Below are 16,810 nucleotides of genomic sequence, written 5' to 3'. Positions count from 1 at the left end.
TCGGAACGACGGTATATTCTTTGTGTGTTAGACCACGAGCTTCTAGAATATACTCGACCTACTCAGATTTGTACACACTGCTCGAACAAGCTATTCATAAGAGAAGTCTGAGGAAACTGTATGATTAGCATTGCACTTGTGTACAGTTTCAAATTTTACATTACAATTTTACATTTTGAATGTACTATCTATTTCAGGCTTAAACATTTTTTAAATGCTGAGAAATCACTGATTATGAGAGGCATTTAGTATCTAGCGCAACACGTTCTTTGTGTGTTCAAATCAGACTTCCTATGGATCGGTAATTTTCGTCCAATCTCGTCTTCTTTCGGATTTGCTCGGGGATTCTTGCAACTTGCGATATATGGGATGGATACGCTACGGCGCTACGGTATATTTCACTCTGCCGATGACCGTTGATCACGTTGACATTCGGCTTTATAATTCCTAAATTCGAATCCTTTACAAACGGCAGCTGAATTTCTCGAAAAAAAGAACCGATAAAGTGATTTTCATTTTGACCTTGTACGAGAAATCCCTTTAAAAGGTTATGCGATACGCAATCATCTTGCGATGATTTGGTAAACGGATTAGAAGAAGAAGAAAGAAGGACGCAGATTTATATACCGTGCGGAAATTGAAATTCATACAAAAGTCTACATTTTGCGAACTGGTGCGTATCGTCTATCTCTGTTCTTCCATAAAATAGATTTTCTTTTCTGTGTAAATTTCATTTTTGTTATTGTTCAGTCCAAATAAATAGATATAAGAATGGTACGATTGTCCTTTTCAGGCACATATACATTCATCGATCAAAAGGGTATGTTTGTTTTGCTTTTCCCTGCTTTCGAGTTTCAAGTCACCACGAAGGTTAGACTGAACGACAGTACGGTCACTTGACGATTCGGTAAGTGTATTGTTGTTTCTGTATTGGTTTTCATGTCTGACTCACTCGCTTAGCGATAAGACAACATAAATTCGATCTGTAAGAATTATTTAAAAATATTTCTCATCTATATAACGTATTTTAACTATAAGAAAGTAATAAAATTCGAAGTAACTCTTACTAAAATTATTCGATCTAAAAAGAAGAATCAAAAAAGATTGAAGTTTTATTTCCACTAAAAATTTTTTAAAGCATTGTTTCAACAAATATATAAAATTAGTTACATACAGAGAATTGCAACTATGCACTTTTGTTAATCACTGTTGTGCATATCATGTTTCAGTTCCAAGATCAAAGTAATTAAAACAAATTAATAAACAATGGCTGGCAGTGGAGAACTTTGGGTGCAATGTTTTACCTGTTGTTTAACACAACAAGGACCAAGGGCACGTAATGGAAGACAAAGGTCACATCAAAGATTAAGGATAGATCGTAGTATGATAGGAGTACCAACGAACTTTAGGCATACCGGACATGTTAGTAGCGGCGATATCGATATGAGCAGTGCACAATTATCAAACATTCAAGCACAGATGCAAATGAAAGGAGGCTACGATACTTCGTACAGCGTTAAGGTATAATCATTTTCATTATCGTTACAAAGCCTATCGAAAAAGTGCATAGGTATTCAATGAAACATCGATTATTTTTATTTCAGGCATGTTGAGAATAGATTAAGGAGCTTTTAGACTGGTCTGCGAACGATCTTGTAACGAGACTAAAAAAATGACTGAGTTTTTAATGTCTATGTTCCTTGTACTAAGACAAACATACGTGCAGTTCGGTGTACATACAATCGTGCTCGGAAGAACTAACCGTTTTTGAAACATTTTTATTTATAAGGATAGGTTGAACACGCCGCAATAAAAGTTACTACGGTTAATGCAAAAACAGAATTTGCATTTCAACGATAATAAGGTGCATTTCACTTTTGTATTGTTTATTTTTTATTTCTGAGATAAAGACTTGATTTTCCACTGGAACACAAAACTGCCACATTATAATACACGATATCTTTGAGGTGCATTTTTTTTTACTACTTTACAATTATTCATCTATTCGAAGAAATCGACGTTTGTCGGTAATATACTAACACTATAGCTGCTATATCATATATTAATTGTATCGCAGTCGTAGATTTATCATGAATAAGCATTAATACCATTCTTATACTTCCAAGTGAAAATGTAAGTACTCCGCGTTATGTAGTACTGCTTGTGTAAAAAGAAAAAAAAAAAGAAGAATGTACTTCGCATGGTTCGCCTGTGCCGACTAACGATTAAATATTTTAGCGTATACGGTGAACGTCCAAGTTCACAAAGCACGGCCCATTTTTCCTACTTCTGTAATTCATCCCTGAATGGGATGTATAAACCTACATTAGGTAATTTTTGGAACGTAGATGTGTTAAAAATTGAACAAAAATTATTTGTACGTATTCGCCTAGTCTATAATCATTCTATCACACCTCGTGAATTATATTAGCCATTCTTGGTTGAATACACTTTAATCTTACAAAGTGTGATCTCTGAAAGCTATAACCATGGACCAACGTGAAATGCGAGAAGAGGAATGAAATCTTTGAGGATTTCCTAAAATCTAATTTATATACAATCCTGGACCACTGTAAATTTAATAATGCATTAGATGATCTTATAAACAGTTATTAGGTAAATCTAACTCTTCTGAAATATGTTTGTATCCCCATTTTCTGATCGACTTCTATGCACATGGTAAATATTTATACTTTTGAAATCTATACAAGATAACGTAAAATTACAAAATTATAATATATAAGTATTTGATTAACCATAAAAAATATCATGAACATAGATATAAGTATTGTATTTAATACGTCAGCATAAATTTGTGTATTTGGAAAATAGACTTCTTCGCGTGGTTGTTTCGAACACTATAGAAATAAGACAAAATATTTTATTTTCAACTTCATTCAGTATATTTAATTACATTTTTTAACAATAAAACAACAAGTGGCGTTCATAGATCAATTATAATGCATCTCGTTTCATACAGTTAAATATACACATATACATATATGTATATATACGCGCGTGTGTGTGTGTGTATAAAAACAACTATATATAACACGGTACCTTACCAATAACAAATGTATTATTGTTCCTTTAAATGCTCCACGTTGTATTCGTTGAATACTTGTTCTTTTAATCTGCGGAAGACTATTTGTTATCGGTGAAATTAGGTACAAAATAAATGGTATTCCTAAATTCAAAATCACAACATTGATCTCAATGACTATAATATCACATAATACAGATTTACGTTCGCTTCAGAGACTTTCTTCGTACCTCTTATACAAAATATTCTTTTAAAAGCCTCCTTCCACAAATATTTCATAAGCTTCGGAAACACGAAACAATTGAAGAAATAATCGCTTTGAAAAGAATATTTTGTGCAGTCAGAAATTGTATACATAAACACGTCTAATTAAATTGTACTTTACCATTAAATGCATGATATACGTACATATATCGACAGCCATGCTGCCTCCTTAAATATATTTTAAATATCCATGAATTATGGATTATTGAAGAAACGCCTGCGAGTCTTTTATCATTCGCAAGATTTATAACTTCACCAGTTAAGCTGGTAGACTGTTTCGCGTATTTCATATCATTCTTTAAAAAAATCAAAATATTTACAAAAGTGCCTGGGTAACTTGCAAAAAAACGCGATTTCGATATTTACAAATTATCTTGCACTCAAACATTTATGCATACATTCATTTAGAGACATTTTGTTTGTTTGCTACAAGAATTCGTAATATTTTACTCCAATCTATGGAATGGTTTTCGCGATTCGTTTCTCGTTAATAATAAATGTACTGTAAATACATATTTGTCCAAAGTCTCTCTAGAATCAACAGGGTATCGATGAAAGCTGTTGAAAAGATGATTTCCTTGATTTCTTCGTAACAACGTTCATTTTCTCCTACGCGTTTTAACAGGCGTGAATTGACTCTTTTCAACCCCATCGATGACACCCATCCTTGTATACGGATTTCCAACAAATGAGACGTGGCAACAGCAACTCGATGGAAACTTGAAAGTGTCCGGAACAACGGTACCATCCGATAATACTGCCGCGAGTTGTCTATACACGTATTTTTGTTTACACTTTGTTGTATAGCCTTCGGCGAGATTACCAATCACGTTACAACTGACATTCTCCTTGCTGCAAGTGATACAGAACTTTTATAACATTACATTCAAACTATAGTAAATTATCTTTTTTTCTAACGGTGATCTTCGTATGACACCCACCTACACTTTTCGATCCGCACACCCTGCTTGAAATTTTCTTGATTTGCAATATATTTCCATTGATTCTCCTTATTCTCTGCCGATTGAGGAAATATCACTTGCTCCTTGAATTGTATGTGATTTTTTGTATAAATTAATTTTGAATCATTTGTAGTAACAAGTTGGCTATTTTTTTTTGTAGGAAACAAGAAAGATAAGGAACAATTTATACATACGGTCGATACGCAGAGAGGTGTGTCATCCATCGGATCGATCCTCTGCTCTATATCGGATAGCTAGTAGCACACAGAACAAATTACGATAAAATAAGGTAACTACTTTGAAATATTTCAAAAATAATATGATACTAACTACGTCTACACCTGCGAGGTACTTGAGAGTTTCGTTCCGGTGGATCGCGGTAGTTACTAAATCTCGAGGGTAAGAATTAATCTTCTCGCAATACGTGGACCCCTTGCAAACCGGTACCTGATTATTTATTTCTCCCGGAAATACAATCTTACCATCCGACTGCATCTCCTGGGACGATGAACCTAATAACAAACAACAAGTAAAGAGTCGATGGTCCAAGATACAAACCCACGCGTGACGTATGTTTCATTTCATGAACTATTTAATCGTAAGCTCGATACAGTCGCGACTATAATTAACGCGTATACCGAATAATAATAACAACATGGGACTAGGTAGATTAGACCAATTCAAATTAATTTTTTCTTACCTTTATGCTGACTTATGAAACTTCTTGCCAGGGGTTTCGAAGATGTGTCCGAAGTATCTCTTTGGACCCTCCTGGTCGGTCTACCGTCGTTGCTGTCAGACCATTCTTCGGAAGCGAGAGATTCATCCTTATCAAAAAGTTTTTCAACGAATTTCTCGCCTTGTTTTTTTGCTCGACTTTTATTGAAATTAGTGTCCTTCTCTTTTTGATTAACTGGGTATGGATACGCATAAACATTATGTACTATCTAAAAAAAAAAAAAAAAAAAAAAAACAAGATTACGTTAATTAATATCAAACTTTTCAATGATAACAGGTGATCGAATCAAACAAAGGATTTCAAGCATTGCCGTAACACGATCTTTGAAGATTAAAGACGTTCCCTAAACGGGTATGTTTATTATCATTTAGTTCCGAGCAATAATATAATGTATTACTCTATATGCAAAGAAGACAAAGGGGGAGTCCTGTTTTTATTTGTTTACTTATATTACGTTTTTTCTTTAGATTAAGGCTCCAAATTTCACTTTCTGGGTCTCGCGAAGGATTACTGGTTGCAACATTTTCTATTCGAACCGTGTACAGTTGGTTTTCGTGTGGAGAATCTGGTGTTCTATTAAAAGAGACAAAATAAGGTTGTCCGATGGAAGGAAAGTCGACTCTACCGTTATAAGAATCTGGTAACTCGATCACGATTACATATTTCATGTAGCTTCTAAACTTTGTATTTTCGTACAAGTCAGAGAATACGAACGATAATTTCTCTACTAACAATAAGAGAATACGGGAATATTAATGGTTCTTGCATAATGTGTTTGTCGTTTATTTTCTTGAATAGATTACTAAAGATTTTAAAACAAGATAAACGCGTTCGCCAATAATCGAGTCTCTGGCAAATAATGTACCTTAGCATATATTATAGCATTTATTAGAAGAGTGTTTCTCAACCTCGTCGATACTGTTTTCCAAGAGATCGAGATAGGTGATGATCGACGAATTAATTTTGGAAATGTGTGCGTATTCAAAGGACGTAGAAGTAGGTTTAATGTTTGGCGAATTGTTAACAGCAAAATAATACGAAAGAAACACCTGCTTTGTAAACGCAATGATAACAATCTGGTAAAAAAACAAAGAGGCGAAGTCTAATAATAAACGTTACGGCAGAATTTTCGAGGACAACAAAGCGACGGAAGTAGAAATGCGCGCATTATCACGCTTAAATGTGTCTTTTCATTTTTAAATCAGAGACACACGCTACTATTTCTACAATATTGGTGGGCTCAAGTTTTCCATCAAACTCTTAGGGAGAGTCTGTATTTTAAACTCTGCAAGAAGAATTTCTATTTATAACTTTATTATTCCCAGTGGCGTATTATAGAATTCTGCGAATCGTGAACGTCAACCTAAAACGGCACGCGAATCTAATATTTATAAGATGTCCGCACGAATACTATTCGTCCTTGCCGTAAATCGTTATAATCCTTAATGTATAGTAGAAATAAAGCAGTGATTCGATTTGTTGCGGTCTAATTTCATTATGTTGGACTGCAGTCTGATTTTATTTCATGGCAACATTCGTTAAACGAAACAAGTCGTTTAAATTATATAAAAGGATCACGCTTTGTATAGCTACTAAACGTTGAAGATATTGAATTTTCGCGTTCGATCAATCGTATCAAAATGCGTCTTTCATTCACGTTTGCTGACATATCTGCGATAAAAAGCGCTTAAAAATAGCTATTCGATTTGCCACAAGTTCACCCTAACTACCGAGATACAGTTACTCGATGATAATAAATCTCGGGTTACGTAAATATGACCGATCAGCCGTTAATTGCAGACTTTGTTCTAACATGTAGCGTTCAAGAAAATCTACAGCCCTAACGACACACGGCGATCATGTTTCGAAACTCCTTTTAATTCGATAATTTTTCATTTTTGTAACTTCGTAAGTTTATCCGTAAAACTTACAAACTGAACCATTACGTCCGTAAAATACATACGAGACGATTTCATTTTCCACCGTTTGGAGAAGATGAAATTAAATTGGAAATTACGATTGGAAATATTTATTTCCAAAGAGAGCCAAGCAATCTTCGAACGAAACGTCGAAATAGAGAAAGCTTTTCAACTAAATTCACATGAAACGACTAAAGAGTATTAGTGGTACTTCCTATTTGTTTACTGTTGTGACAGACTTGTACTTCGGGAAACATGATCAGTTCTTACCAATACGATTAAAAGACACAGCTTGGCGAGCGTTAAGATCGGTCCGCGTTTTCCTTCCATTTTCGGCACTTTTCAATATCTCTAACGTAATCGGGTCACTTTACATCCACACTAGTTCACTTGTTCTCATAGTCTACCAGAAGACTAGAACGACACTATAACTATACGCGTTCTCTGATTATCCGTGAAGAAGCAGCGAAGAAGTGAACCGTGGCATGGATACGACCGTTAACTTAGAGTTGCACGTAACAGAGTAGAACTATGTAAAAGAGAAGAGTTGAGAGCGAACTCGATCGTCGATAGATCGCTCGACGATCCTGCACGTTCAACCGATCGCACGCGATTGACGATGACGATTGACCGGTTGTTCAACGTACCAGGTGGGGTTTACGTTTTCCGTCACATTAATTCCGCCCGTAATCACAGCCTTTGTGCATTGTGCCACAGGAAACGGGGCGACCGCGACGGGGAGAACTTACCGATGCATTACGGATTCGTATCGCAGAGGGGCACTTTGGTTTGGTCAGAACCACGAGTTACAAACCGACGCCGACGTTTGCATCGTTAATAGTTTGAATACATCGAAACGAATCTTGTTATTTCACACTTTTTGCTTAAATTACAATCACACGTACAGATTTGACATGTAGATTTTTGTTGATCAATAGGTGGGGGAGATGGGGGGAGGGGGAGAGGTGAGATGACAAGCATCTTGTATACGTCACTGATCGACCGATGTATTTCAAACAATTTGAAGAAATCTATAACCAAAGAGCATGCGGTATTACGATTGATTTTCTCCTCGATAGAAATACGTACAACATTGTATCATTTAACGACTATTCAACATTATTCTGCGTTTGACTGGTACTTGAAGCTCTCCAAAAACAAAGAAAAAGTGTCGTCTGTTAACAGGTGTCACGCGTTCCAAGTTGGCTGTGACCAATACGGCTACCTGCCGATTTCCTCGTTAACACTTGCAACCGTAATTCACCGTAATTATACAGGTAATAATTCCACTCAACTATTCTTGCTCACTTATTCAAATGCTTCCAATGAAAGAAATTGTTGTTCTAAATAACACGTTTATATTTTTTTCACGCGTACTAATACTTGTTAATGACGTTAAAAGGAGAGATGGTAACGTTGAAAAGAAAATTACGTTTGCAATTGTTTTAGAAAGTTTAATAAACAATTCTTTATTAAGGAACATAGAAAGACTGCAACTTTGAAACGCGTTGCTTGCGCGCCAAACGTACGAAGTTGTAAACTGTGCGCGTGAAATGTCACTATCATCATTTGAATCGTAACAATGTCAGACATAAAAAGCATTTTGGTCCTATTATGTCAACATTTAAATTTATCTATCAATGTCGCGATGAAACCTGAGTATTTCAGACTAGCGAAGTTCAATAATACAGCCGAAAATGTCGTGAGTATTACGAGTGATATCACATAACCCCTTACATAGTGTTTTGTATGTAAATAACTTACAAAAACAAGATCGTGATAGTTAATTTATTTTCTATGTTAGACCGAGACGTTCTGGAAAACGTTGTATGCTCTAAGTTATCATGCCGTAAAAGAAAAACAGATCGAAGTCAATTTTGAACAATGTGGTAAATTAAGTTATTTCTTGTTAAATTTGTTTTGATTAGGAGACTTTGTATGGCATTTTGTTAATTCTATTTCTTCTATGTCTTTTTTTTCAGGTACAGTGTGGGCTACGAAATTGTATTTTGCATATTTACGTTACCCAGCGATAGAGTTTTATGCTCTTGGCGAAGACAGTAAGAATACCAGAGAGTTGTTAGTTGCATTTTCATGGCTTCTTGGAACGCAAGATGTTTTGAGCAGTATAATTAAAATAAATCTCTCCAACAGCGTATTTGGAAGCGAATGTTCAAATTTAAATAACTCTGAAGTAATTTTTTACATTAGACGTGAAGTGAATTAGGATACGACATTAAAGATTTATTTTGAAATTATATATGTTTCTAGGAAATGAAAATAGAATACGATGTACCAGAGACATGGACTGCGCAAATGAACAATATATTATACTTAAGCGGTAAAGTGAATTATAATATAAAAGAGATATCCGAACTAATTTCTGAAAGAACTAAATTAATAAGCAAAGTTCACGCCGCAAGCATCGGCACTAGCGGTCTCCCACATCTGAGCGTATCGGAATTAGCATTGATAAAACGTATTGCGACCGTTAACAAAGATGCGTTATCTGATGAAGATAAAAGATATTTGAAGGAATTATCCAGTATCGGTACTTTATTAGATTTACATATGAAATGGTCGAAAAAGGAATATATATTTTTTGACTGGATGGTAAATGATTAAAACTTTGCCCAAGTTTTACGCATTCCGTTGCACGAAATATAATCAAACAATGATAATACAAATTTCAGGTAACGGTATTCGAGGAGCTTGATAAATCTATAAATTCTAATATAAATGATATAAATTGGAACGAAGTTATAAAGTTTGTTTCTTTGTTACATCATATCGTACGAGAGAAACTTGAATTCTTATCTAGCATGAAGGAATCCAGTTGTCAAAATCACCGTTGTGGGTGTGTATCGCGTTTACAGTGGTCTAAAAAGATTGAAATAGAATTGGATAATTGGTTAACGGAGATGTCTGCCGAATTAAACAAAGAAATAGAGGATTTATCTGAAAAAAAGAAAAGTCTTTCCTTTGAATTAAAGAAAATGATGCATTTAATTCCTTCTTGTATTCAACTATAATTTTTATAACAAAATAAAAAATATCACGGATCAGGTTCATCCTTATTCTTACATTTGACTAAAGCATTCAATTTCATTTCACTGGTATCTCGTGTGTCACGTAGAAATGATCGAAATCTGGTCGACTACGCCAAACGACGAAATGAAAACATTAAGAATGGTCACTAAAAATATACCGATCACTGTAAAATTGTTCGCCTGTTCGGCCTTACACATTTGGGCGTTGTCTTTAACGTTATATCTGCTATTCCAGATCAGGCCAATTCCCACAGCGATTTGCAAGAACAAACTAGCACCTATCATAACCAGCGAAGGATAAAAATACGGATGTCCTCCGTCTGTCTGTAAAACGTAGCGCAGTTGATTCGCGTTAGCAGACAAAAGGGCCAGGTCCATCATTCCCTGGGCAAGCGTTTTCTTGTGCTGATAAATATTCACGTCTGGTATATTTTGAATAGGTGGCACCGGAAAGAACGGAGTTCTACTATCAGGAAACGTGGAAATATCAGGTGTTCGTGGAGCTTCCGGTAGAAGACCGTCGTCTATTCCTCGATGATCGAAATCGATCGTTGATTTTCCTTCTGGTTCAAGATCGTCGATTTCAGGTCCGGAAGTTGGTCGGGGATTATTCGTGTTGTCCGTCTCCAACATGGAACCAAATCGCGGTATAACTACCGCTTCTAATTCTTTAGAGGTCAACGGTTCCGACACTTGGTCCTCGATGTCATCCATGTAGATGATTTCATTGCTGTTGTCGTTTAGCCGTGCCATTGTTTATGAACACACTGTTAATCACAATTGATTCGTGTATGATTGTTTACCGTTCAAGTAATTCCGATACTTGCCAGGTAAAGTAACAGTCAAACGACTTTTAGTGAATATTCTTAATGCACAAAACTCGCGCGTCTCTTAAGGTTCAGCATCGATCCACGGATCTTTGGCATTTCAAGATTCAGGTATTTACAACCGCTCGAGCATTTCGTTTTTTCCATACGAAATGAAAAAGCAATACGCCAAATGGAAATTATAATTACAAAAATGAAAACATGCGATAACACGATAATAACGAAATGGCTTTTGTACTCGTCGCGTACAACTGTCACTGCTCTCAGCTGAGACCGATCTGTTTGGTGGGTAACCCGTCGACGGATCGGTACTCTCCATTCATTAGATCGAAACAAGGTGAATCACAGACCTATCGGTGACGTCGCCATCGAAACGTTACGATCCCGTTTAGATTCTGGATTTACCAGTTTAGTCAAGGTCGTTGTTTGTTTTCTTTTAGTCAATTCCGTTTTTGTTGCACTCTGTTTTTCACACAATACCCGCTACAATTCTACGCTTTTGTTTAAAGTCGTGAAACAGTTAATGGGAACAATGCCAGTTCATAGTTCAACGTGACATCTATTTAATTGTCTTTACTTGAAATACAATGTAGATTCGTCGCAACGAAGAAAATCATTAAGACTTGGTGTGTTGTTGCGTGTTACTGCCATGTGCTCCTCAGGGCATGTTTAAAGAAGCTCTCGTGATACTTTACGTCAAGGCTTCCGTGCAATATAATAGAAGGGGAATGGCATTGCTCCAACAGAACCTTGTAACACTCGCAATATGTTACTAAAAATAATGTTTATCATTCGCAGAATCAGAACTACAACATTACGATTCGCTTGAAAATAAGAATTAAGAATTAAGAATTATTTTGAAAATTAAATTTGACAGAAATTCTTATATTAACGTAACAGAAATACGATACGTCGTAGTAAATGTAAGTCATTGTTTTCTGGCAAATGTTCTATTTAAGATTTTCGGCGAATATAAAAGCTGGTCTGGTCTTTAAATCGAAATATCGTATTTCATATTGTTGGAGGTGGACCGTACCTATCTAAATTTATCGTCCTGGGGAAAGCACCAAGCACCGTCAACGAGTATTCACCGTATTTACCCATCGTCATCGGTGATTCCCGAGTCCCGACGCGAGACACGCTTTGCCTGCGGACACAGATTCCGGTACTAACACACAGCCAACTATCGATGTATTGTGCAACGATACGGCGAACCGAAATAGCGCATCAGGAAGTTCTCCGATCGTGAACTGTCTTGCGTGGAATCTTAACGCGAAAGCTAGTATCTATGCTACAGTTATGAATATACATATAAAGTGTGAGACAATAACTACTATCAACACTTCAAATATCTTCGAAACTATAAGTTTCACAGAAACGAATACTGATGAATACCTATGAATCAGCTATCATATGATTTCATATACGGTGTCGATACAGAACAATTCTCAGAATAAAACTACACGCAGACGTGAAAAGTGTTGGAAACATTCAAATTTTTATTCAATCAAATACAGGAAGTAACAAAGTTATGTTAGATAATACAACGCATATACTAAAAAATGCAAAATCACGTAACAACTTCGAGGTTACTCGATTCTTCCAATTTTAACATTATCCGGAACAGGTCTATTTCCGTATAACTATATAGAATCATGATATCGAGCTAGTTCGTCGTCAAGTAAACAACCATTACAGTTAACTTAGATTCCAAAAGTACCACCATTCCTGCAGTCGCGTTCGAGCGAAGCGCGGAAATGGATGGAAAGGTATATGCTGTTGAGCGCAATTACACTCCTGTCTAATTCTATGTACCCAGACTATTTGACTCGTCAGGTAATAACGTAACTTGAACCGATTCGCTATTAAAATAATTGAAAGGATGCGATTCTGAACATGAAGGCCCAAAAGTGCTGCGCCCACTGTCCAGGAATAATTGTGCCAGCAAAAAGCAACGAGTCGCACGAGTGTTGCCAGCCAAAGTATATTTCTGGGAACTTGAGAATACCTTCTTTAACGAAACACGTGTCAGAATGTTCAGAGCAAAGAGACGTCGAGAAGAATTGGCCAGGAATATCCCGAAAAAGTCAATCACCTTGCTACGACCAATTTGCCTTGGCAAAGAAACTTCACGCGGAAAATCTGGAGCATCAACCTCTACCCGATAAAGTCGAGGATGCCGTCTTTAAGATAGCTATACCAAGAACGTCCTGTCATCGAGTTTCAACGAAAACGGGAAAATGTTGCGACTGTTGCGGTGAAGAATTCAAAGACCACGCTAATTTATCGAACAAACGTTACGGATCAGCCCTAGGTTGCAAGGAGCCGAGAACGAAAATGGATTTGGCGATCTGTTGGGAGACTCCTATAGATCCTGTCTACGAGCCACCCAAACCCTCTCATATCGATGGGTCCGATGGTGGACTCGCACCCGCTATATTCACACTTGTTCAACGTGGCCCGAATTCTGGATCGTCTCTTTCTTCTGAGATTGGAAGAAACGAGGAGTGTTGTCAGAGTCGATGCAAGGCACAAAGAAAATCGGTAAATAATTCAAAGTCTGATCGTTATGAGAACGAGAATAAAGATAAGGACCTCGAAGGAGGTCCCTGTGAATGTCTCTGCAGAAGCTTGAGCGGTGCGAGTATTTCGAACAAGGCTCGAATCGAGGAACAACCCAAGAGGGTGTCCTTGAAAAAGTGCGTGGCTTGCGAGCCAAGGAGTTTCAAAGATGATCCTAGATTGATCAAATCGGCCGTTGGGTTGGCATTGGGCCTTGAAAAGGAACAGCGCGATCAACGAAGAAACGGTTCGAAAATAACGGTGCCAAAGCCCAAGACTCCTTTTGCGAAAAGAAGTTTCCGCATCGACACCTTGACTCCTCCTTTCAGCGTCGTAAATGGTTGCAGAGGTACCGATTACCCAGAACACTGGAGACTCATGTCCGTTTACCAACAGTCCTACAAAAATCCGTATAGACGGAGGAACTATCGTTGATACGTTCGTTAATATAAACTACTTAAAGTCACTTGTACTAAAAATCAAGCTGCTTAGGATTAGCATTAAACGTTGTTAAAGCGTAGTATCAAGACGAATTTAGCGTTCCGTTTGATGCGACGGCACATCTTTCCTACTGCTCTGTATGCTACTTATGTTAATATACCGAGGACCAGTTGGTGCGTCCAGATTGTACGCGTCTCCGAGGGCAAGACTCTTTTCCAGGTGCTCGAGGGCTACGTTTTGCAAACGATTCAATAGGTCTGGATACGGAGATATGTGTCGCCTAAAGTCATTACGATCCAAAACGTTGACTTCGCAAGTTTCTACCGCGATCACGGTCGCTATCCTGTGGTCGCTTTCCATCACTAGTGCCATTTCCCCGAAGTAAGTTCCATCCTCCAAATGACATACCTTGAAATTGTAGGAATCTCGTCGGAAAGAGAAACACAATCGTCGATGCGATTAACGTTACTTCTTTTCCTGTAGAAGTGTACACCGCCACAGTACCGCAAGCGATGAAGTAGAGGGATTCGCCAAGTGTACCAGCTTTAACGATCTCATCACCAGTCATAAAGATTTCGGAGCGTAACTCGCTGACCAACTGGGACACCACCGTTTCCGGTAGATGCTTGAACAATTCCACGGTGCTGATCAGCCTCAGATAATTATGTAAAATGAGTTCCTAGAAAAAGAAAGCTTCGTTCTGTCTTATTAGATTTTAACGACCCACCGAAACATTTGAGAACCTATTAGATCGGTAAACGTTTAAGGGACCTCGCGCAAGTAGGGAGAAACTTGGTTTATAATTTTTGCATCTCGTTCGAAGCCCTTCCTGTTTCGGTAATGATAAAATATCAGTAAGCGACGTTGCAGCGAGTGTGGCAATTCTTTGTATCGCATATACTCCTGTAACTGTTGTATGATCTTCAGATGCCGCTTGATAGTTATGTGAAACGTCGTCATCAAATGAGAGAATTGGGCTAAAAAAAAAGAGGAATAACGATTGCAGGTTGTTTCGGGAACTTGGAGGAAATGTTTGTAGTTCGGCTTTGCTTACTTAATAAATACATGAAACCAAGGAACCCGACGACCGTCAATATCAAGTTCAATATTATGTCCTCTGGCGTTTTCACGTCTAAATAATGCGCGGAACGTACCAACGAAGTGACGGCACGATTCAGGCATACCAGGTATCTTTTCACTTTTGTTTTCTTGTTCCGAAAATACGACGATCTGATCCAAGAACTGAATACAAATACAGATTGTAACATTTAAACGCAAAGCTGCGTTTGAATAGAGTCCGGGTACAGGTACTAAACTCATTGCTTAAGGTGCCCAGGTGATCAACGGACATTGGAACATAATATTCCAAGCAACCGGCCCAGTGAACACATACTACGATGACGGAGAATGTTTCTAGAATTTTGTACTGTTGAAAGCTCATTCGGTACACCTGAAATTACGCATAGCCGCGATAGTGTGGCAATCGATCTCTCGTTATAAATTGCCGTCGTAACAAACTAACGTTATGAAGTCTGCGAGAATAAACAATAATATTGCGAATCCGTAAGATCTTCAACATATTGAGAGTGGTGCAGTACCACGTCGAATTCGGAATAATGAGATCGATGAATCCTATGGGTAGCACGGTCATGAAGTCTATCAGGAAGTAGTTTTTCAAATACTTTCTGTATGGATATAAGGCCGATTAGGGTCAGCGTTGATGACAACGAAGCGGTAACAAGTGAATTGAACTATCGCGCATCTCAAGTATGAGAACGATCAATCCATTAACATACAGTGCCACTATCCTGGGATCAAGGACTATGACTTTTGTCCGATAATCATAGTAGCCAGTAAAAAACCACATCACTATATCGCACAGGAATACGATGTTCATCATGTCGTTGATTATATGCCAGTTATCATGATTTTCGAAATGAAACGTGATGGAAACTGGTATTATCAGAAGGCCCACGAAGGTGAACACAGCCATTAACGATTCCCAAACGATCCTATATCAGAATCGAAACATAATCGTTGTATTTGAAAATCAATCAAGAATCTGACGTCACAGATTTCGAAGCCACTAGATTTGATCTCACAATTAAACCCACCGTTGTATGTATGTATGTATGTATACGTTTTATAGGATAAACAATCATAAATTGCAATTAACCTGAACGAACTAAAAGGATGTATCATATAAGGATACGATTTGATGTGTCTCGAGATCTCGTAATTGACTGTAGACGTGCTTTTCAGCCACCAACGCGTTAACGGATGCTTCCGGGACAAGATACGTTGTCGCATGAACCACCGTTGCAATTTAGGCCCAATCGAATTCCCTTTTATATGATTTTCCAACTCGTCTTGTTCTGTCGGCTGCTGGCAAATATGCTGAATAATCGGTGCATACTATGCGATACAAGAGCCGAATAAATTTCCTTTGTACCATTTAATAATTATTATATCTCTAACAGCAAACTTACTTCGACATTTGGCGCTTCCGAGAAATGAGGAACGTAAGCCATTAAATCCATATTTCTGATCGTTGTCTCGATATATCAATCGTGACGTAACGCGAGACTCGTGTGAAACGTACGATAGCAATTATTATTTTCTATAGAACGAACCAATATAAATGTATAAAGTGATATCCAAGTAATATGTTTCCCGCGTCGAATTTTATATTGAACAGATATAATATCCTTTGATTTTGATGGCTGAATAAAATTTGTTTCTTTTCAGCAAGGATAATAATTGAATGCAGACATAATAAACTGGTGGTATATGATTATAAGAGAGAAATAAAATACAGATTGAATCGTATTCGACATTTCGATATTTCGATTTTCTCGTATTTGTAATTATTTATCTGGTTAGTTGGCGTTTGACATTCAAGGCATTGTGTCATTTGGTATGCGCGCGAAGCACGTGACTCTCATAAAAGCAACTATATATGTATGTATGTTTGTATGTATGTATGTATGTATGTATACACAG

General features: G+C 37.2%; 6 protein-coding genes across 6 annotated transcripts; 3 read left to right on the top strand and 3 right to left on the bottom strand.

Annotated features, from left to right (window-relative positions):
• The first annotated feature begins 20 nt into the window (after window positions 1–20).
• On the top strand, window positions 21–2,384 carry LOC128876765 (CDC42 small effector protein homolog). Its single transcript, XM_054123406.1, has 4 exons — window positions 21–673; window positions 794–907; window positions 1,230–1,521; window positions 1,605–2,384. The coding sequence occupies exons 3-4, from the start codon at window positions 1,267–1,269 to the stop codon at window positions 1,611–1,613; spliced, it is 264 nt and encodes an 87-aa protein (XP_053979381.1). The 5' UTR covers window positions 21–673; window positions 794–907; window positions 1,230–1,266; the 3' UTR covers window positions 1,614–2,384.
• Window positions 2,385–2,867: 483 nt separating this feature from the next.
• LOC128876756 (neurotrophin 1-like) lies at window positions 2,868–7,523 on the bottom strand. Its single transcript, XM_054123395.1, has 6 exons — window positions 7,198–7,523; window positions 4,970–5,216; window positions 4,600–4,781; window positions 4,464–4,523; window positions 4,249–4,352; window positions 2,868–4,159 (listed from the first exon to the last, which is right to left on the bottom strand). The coding sequence occupies exons 1-6, from the start codon at window positions 7,255–7,257 to the stop codon at window positions 3,907–3,909; spliced, it is 906 nt and encodes a 301-aa protein (XP_053979370.1). The 5' UTR covers window positions 7,258–7,523; the 3' UTR covers window positions 2,868–3,906.
• A 489-nt stretch (window positions 7,524–8,012) lies between these two features.
• On the top strand, window positions 8,013–10,010 carry LOC128876755 (tubulin epsilon and delta complex protein 1-like). The gene is made up of 6 exons (XM_054123393.1): window positions 8,013–8,204; window positions 8,330–8,629; window positions 8,732–8,816; window positions 8,910–9,121; window positions 9,199–9,540; window positions 9,621–10,010. The coding sequence occupies exons 2-6, from the start codon at window positions 8,510–8,512 to the stop codon at window positions 9,957–9,959; spliced, it is 1,098 nt and encodes a 365-aa protein (XP_053979368.1). The 5' UTR covers window positions 8,013–8,204; window positions 8,330–8,509; the 3' UTR covers window positions 9,960–10,010.
• Window positions 10,011–10,044: 34 nt separating this feature from the next.
• Window positions 10,045–10,736, bottom strand: LOC128876759 (ninjurin-A-like). Its single transcript, XM_054123398.1, has one exon. The coding sequence runs from the start codon at window positions 10,728–10,730 to the stop codon at window positions 10,056–10,058; it is 675 nt and encodes a 224-aa protein (XP_053979373.1). The 5' UTR covers window positions 10,731–10,736; the 3' UTR covers window positions 10,045–10,055.
• Window positions 10,737–12,693: 1,957 nt separating this feature from the next.
• LOC128876754 (uncharacterized) lies at window positions 12,694–13,938 on the top strand. Its single transcript, XM_054123392.1, has one exon. The coding sequence runs from the start codon at window positions 12,701–12,703 to the stop codon at window positions 13,799–13,801; it is 1,101 nt and encodes a 366-aa protein (XP_053979367.1). The 5' UTR covers window positions 12,694–12,700; the 3' UTR covers window positions 13,802–13,938.
• On the bottom strand, window positions 13,901–16,639 carry LOC128876766 (potassium/sodium hyperpolarization-activated cyclic nucleotide-gated channel 1-like). The gene is made up of 9 exons (XM_054123407.1): window positions 16,297–16,639; window positions 15,984–16,222; window positions 15,604–15,819; window positions 15,330–15,492; window positions 15,124–15,257; window positions 14,862–15,049; window positions 14,579–14,784; window positions 14,277–14,486; window positions 13,901–14,215 (listed from the first exon to the last, which is right to left on the bottom strand). The coding sequence occupies exons 1-9, from the start codon at window positions 16,345–16,347 to the stop codon at window positions 13,901–13,903; spliced, it is 1,722 nt and encodes a 573-aa protein (XP_053979382.1). The 5' UTR covers window positions 16,348–16,639.
• Window positions 16,640–16,810: the final 171 nt, after the last annotated feature.

This window comes from Hylaeus volcanicus, chromosome 5 (assembly GCF_026283585.1).
Source record: "Hylaeus volcanicus isolate JK05 chromosome 5, UHH_iyHylVolc1.0_haploid, whole genome shotgun sequence".
Classification (NCBI taxonomy): domain Eukaryota; kingdom Metazoa; phylum Arthropoda; class Insecta; order Hymenoptera; family Colletidae; genus Hylaeus; species Hylaeus volcanicus.
The sequence above is the reverse complement of the archived record's forward strand: the minus strand, read 5'-3'. Positions and strand labels throughout refer to the sequence as shown.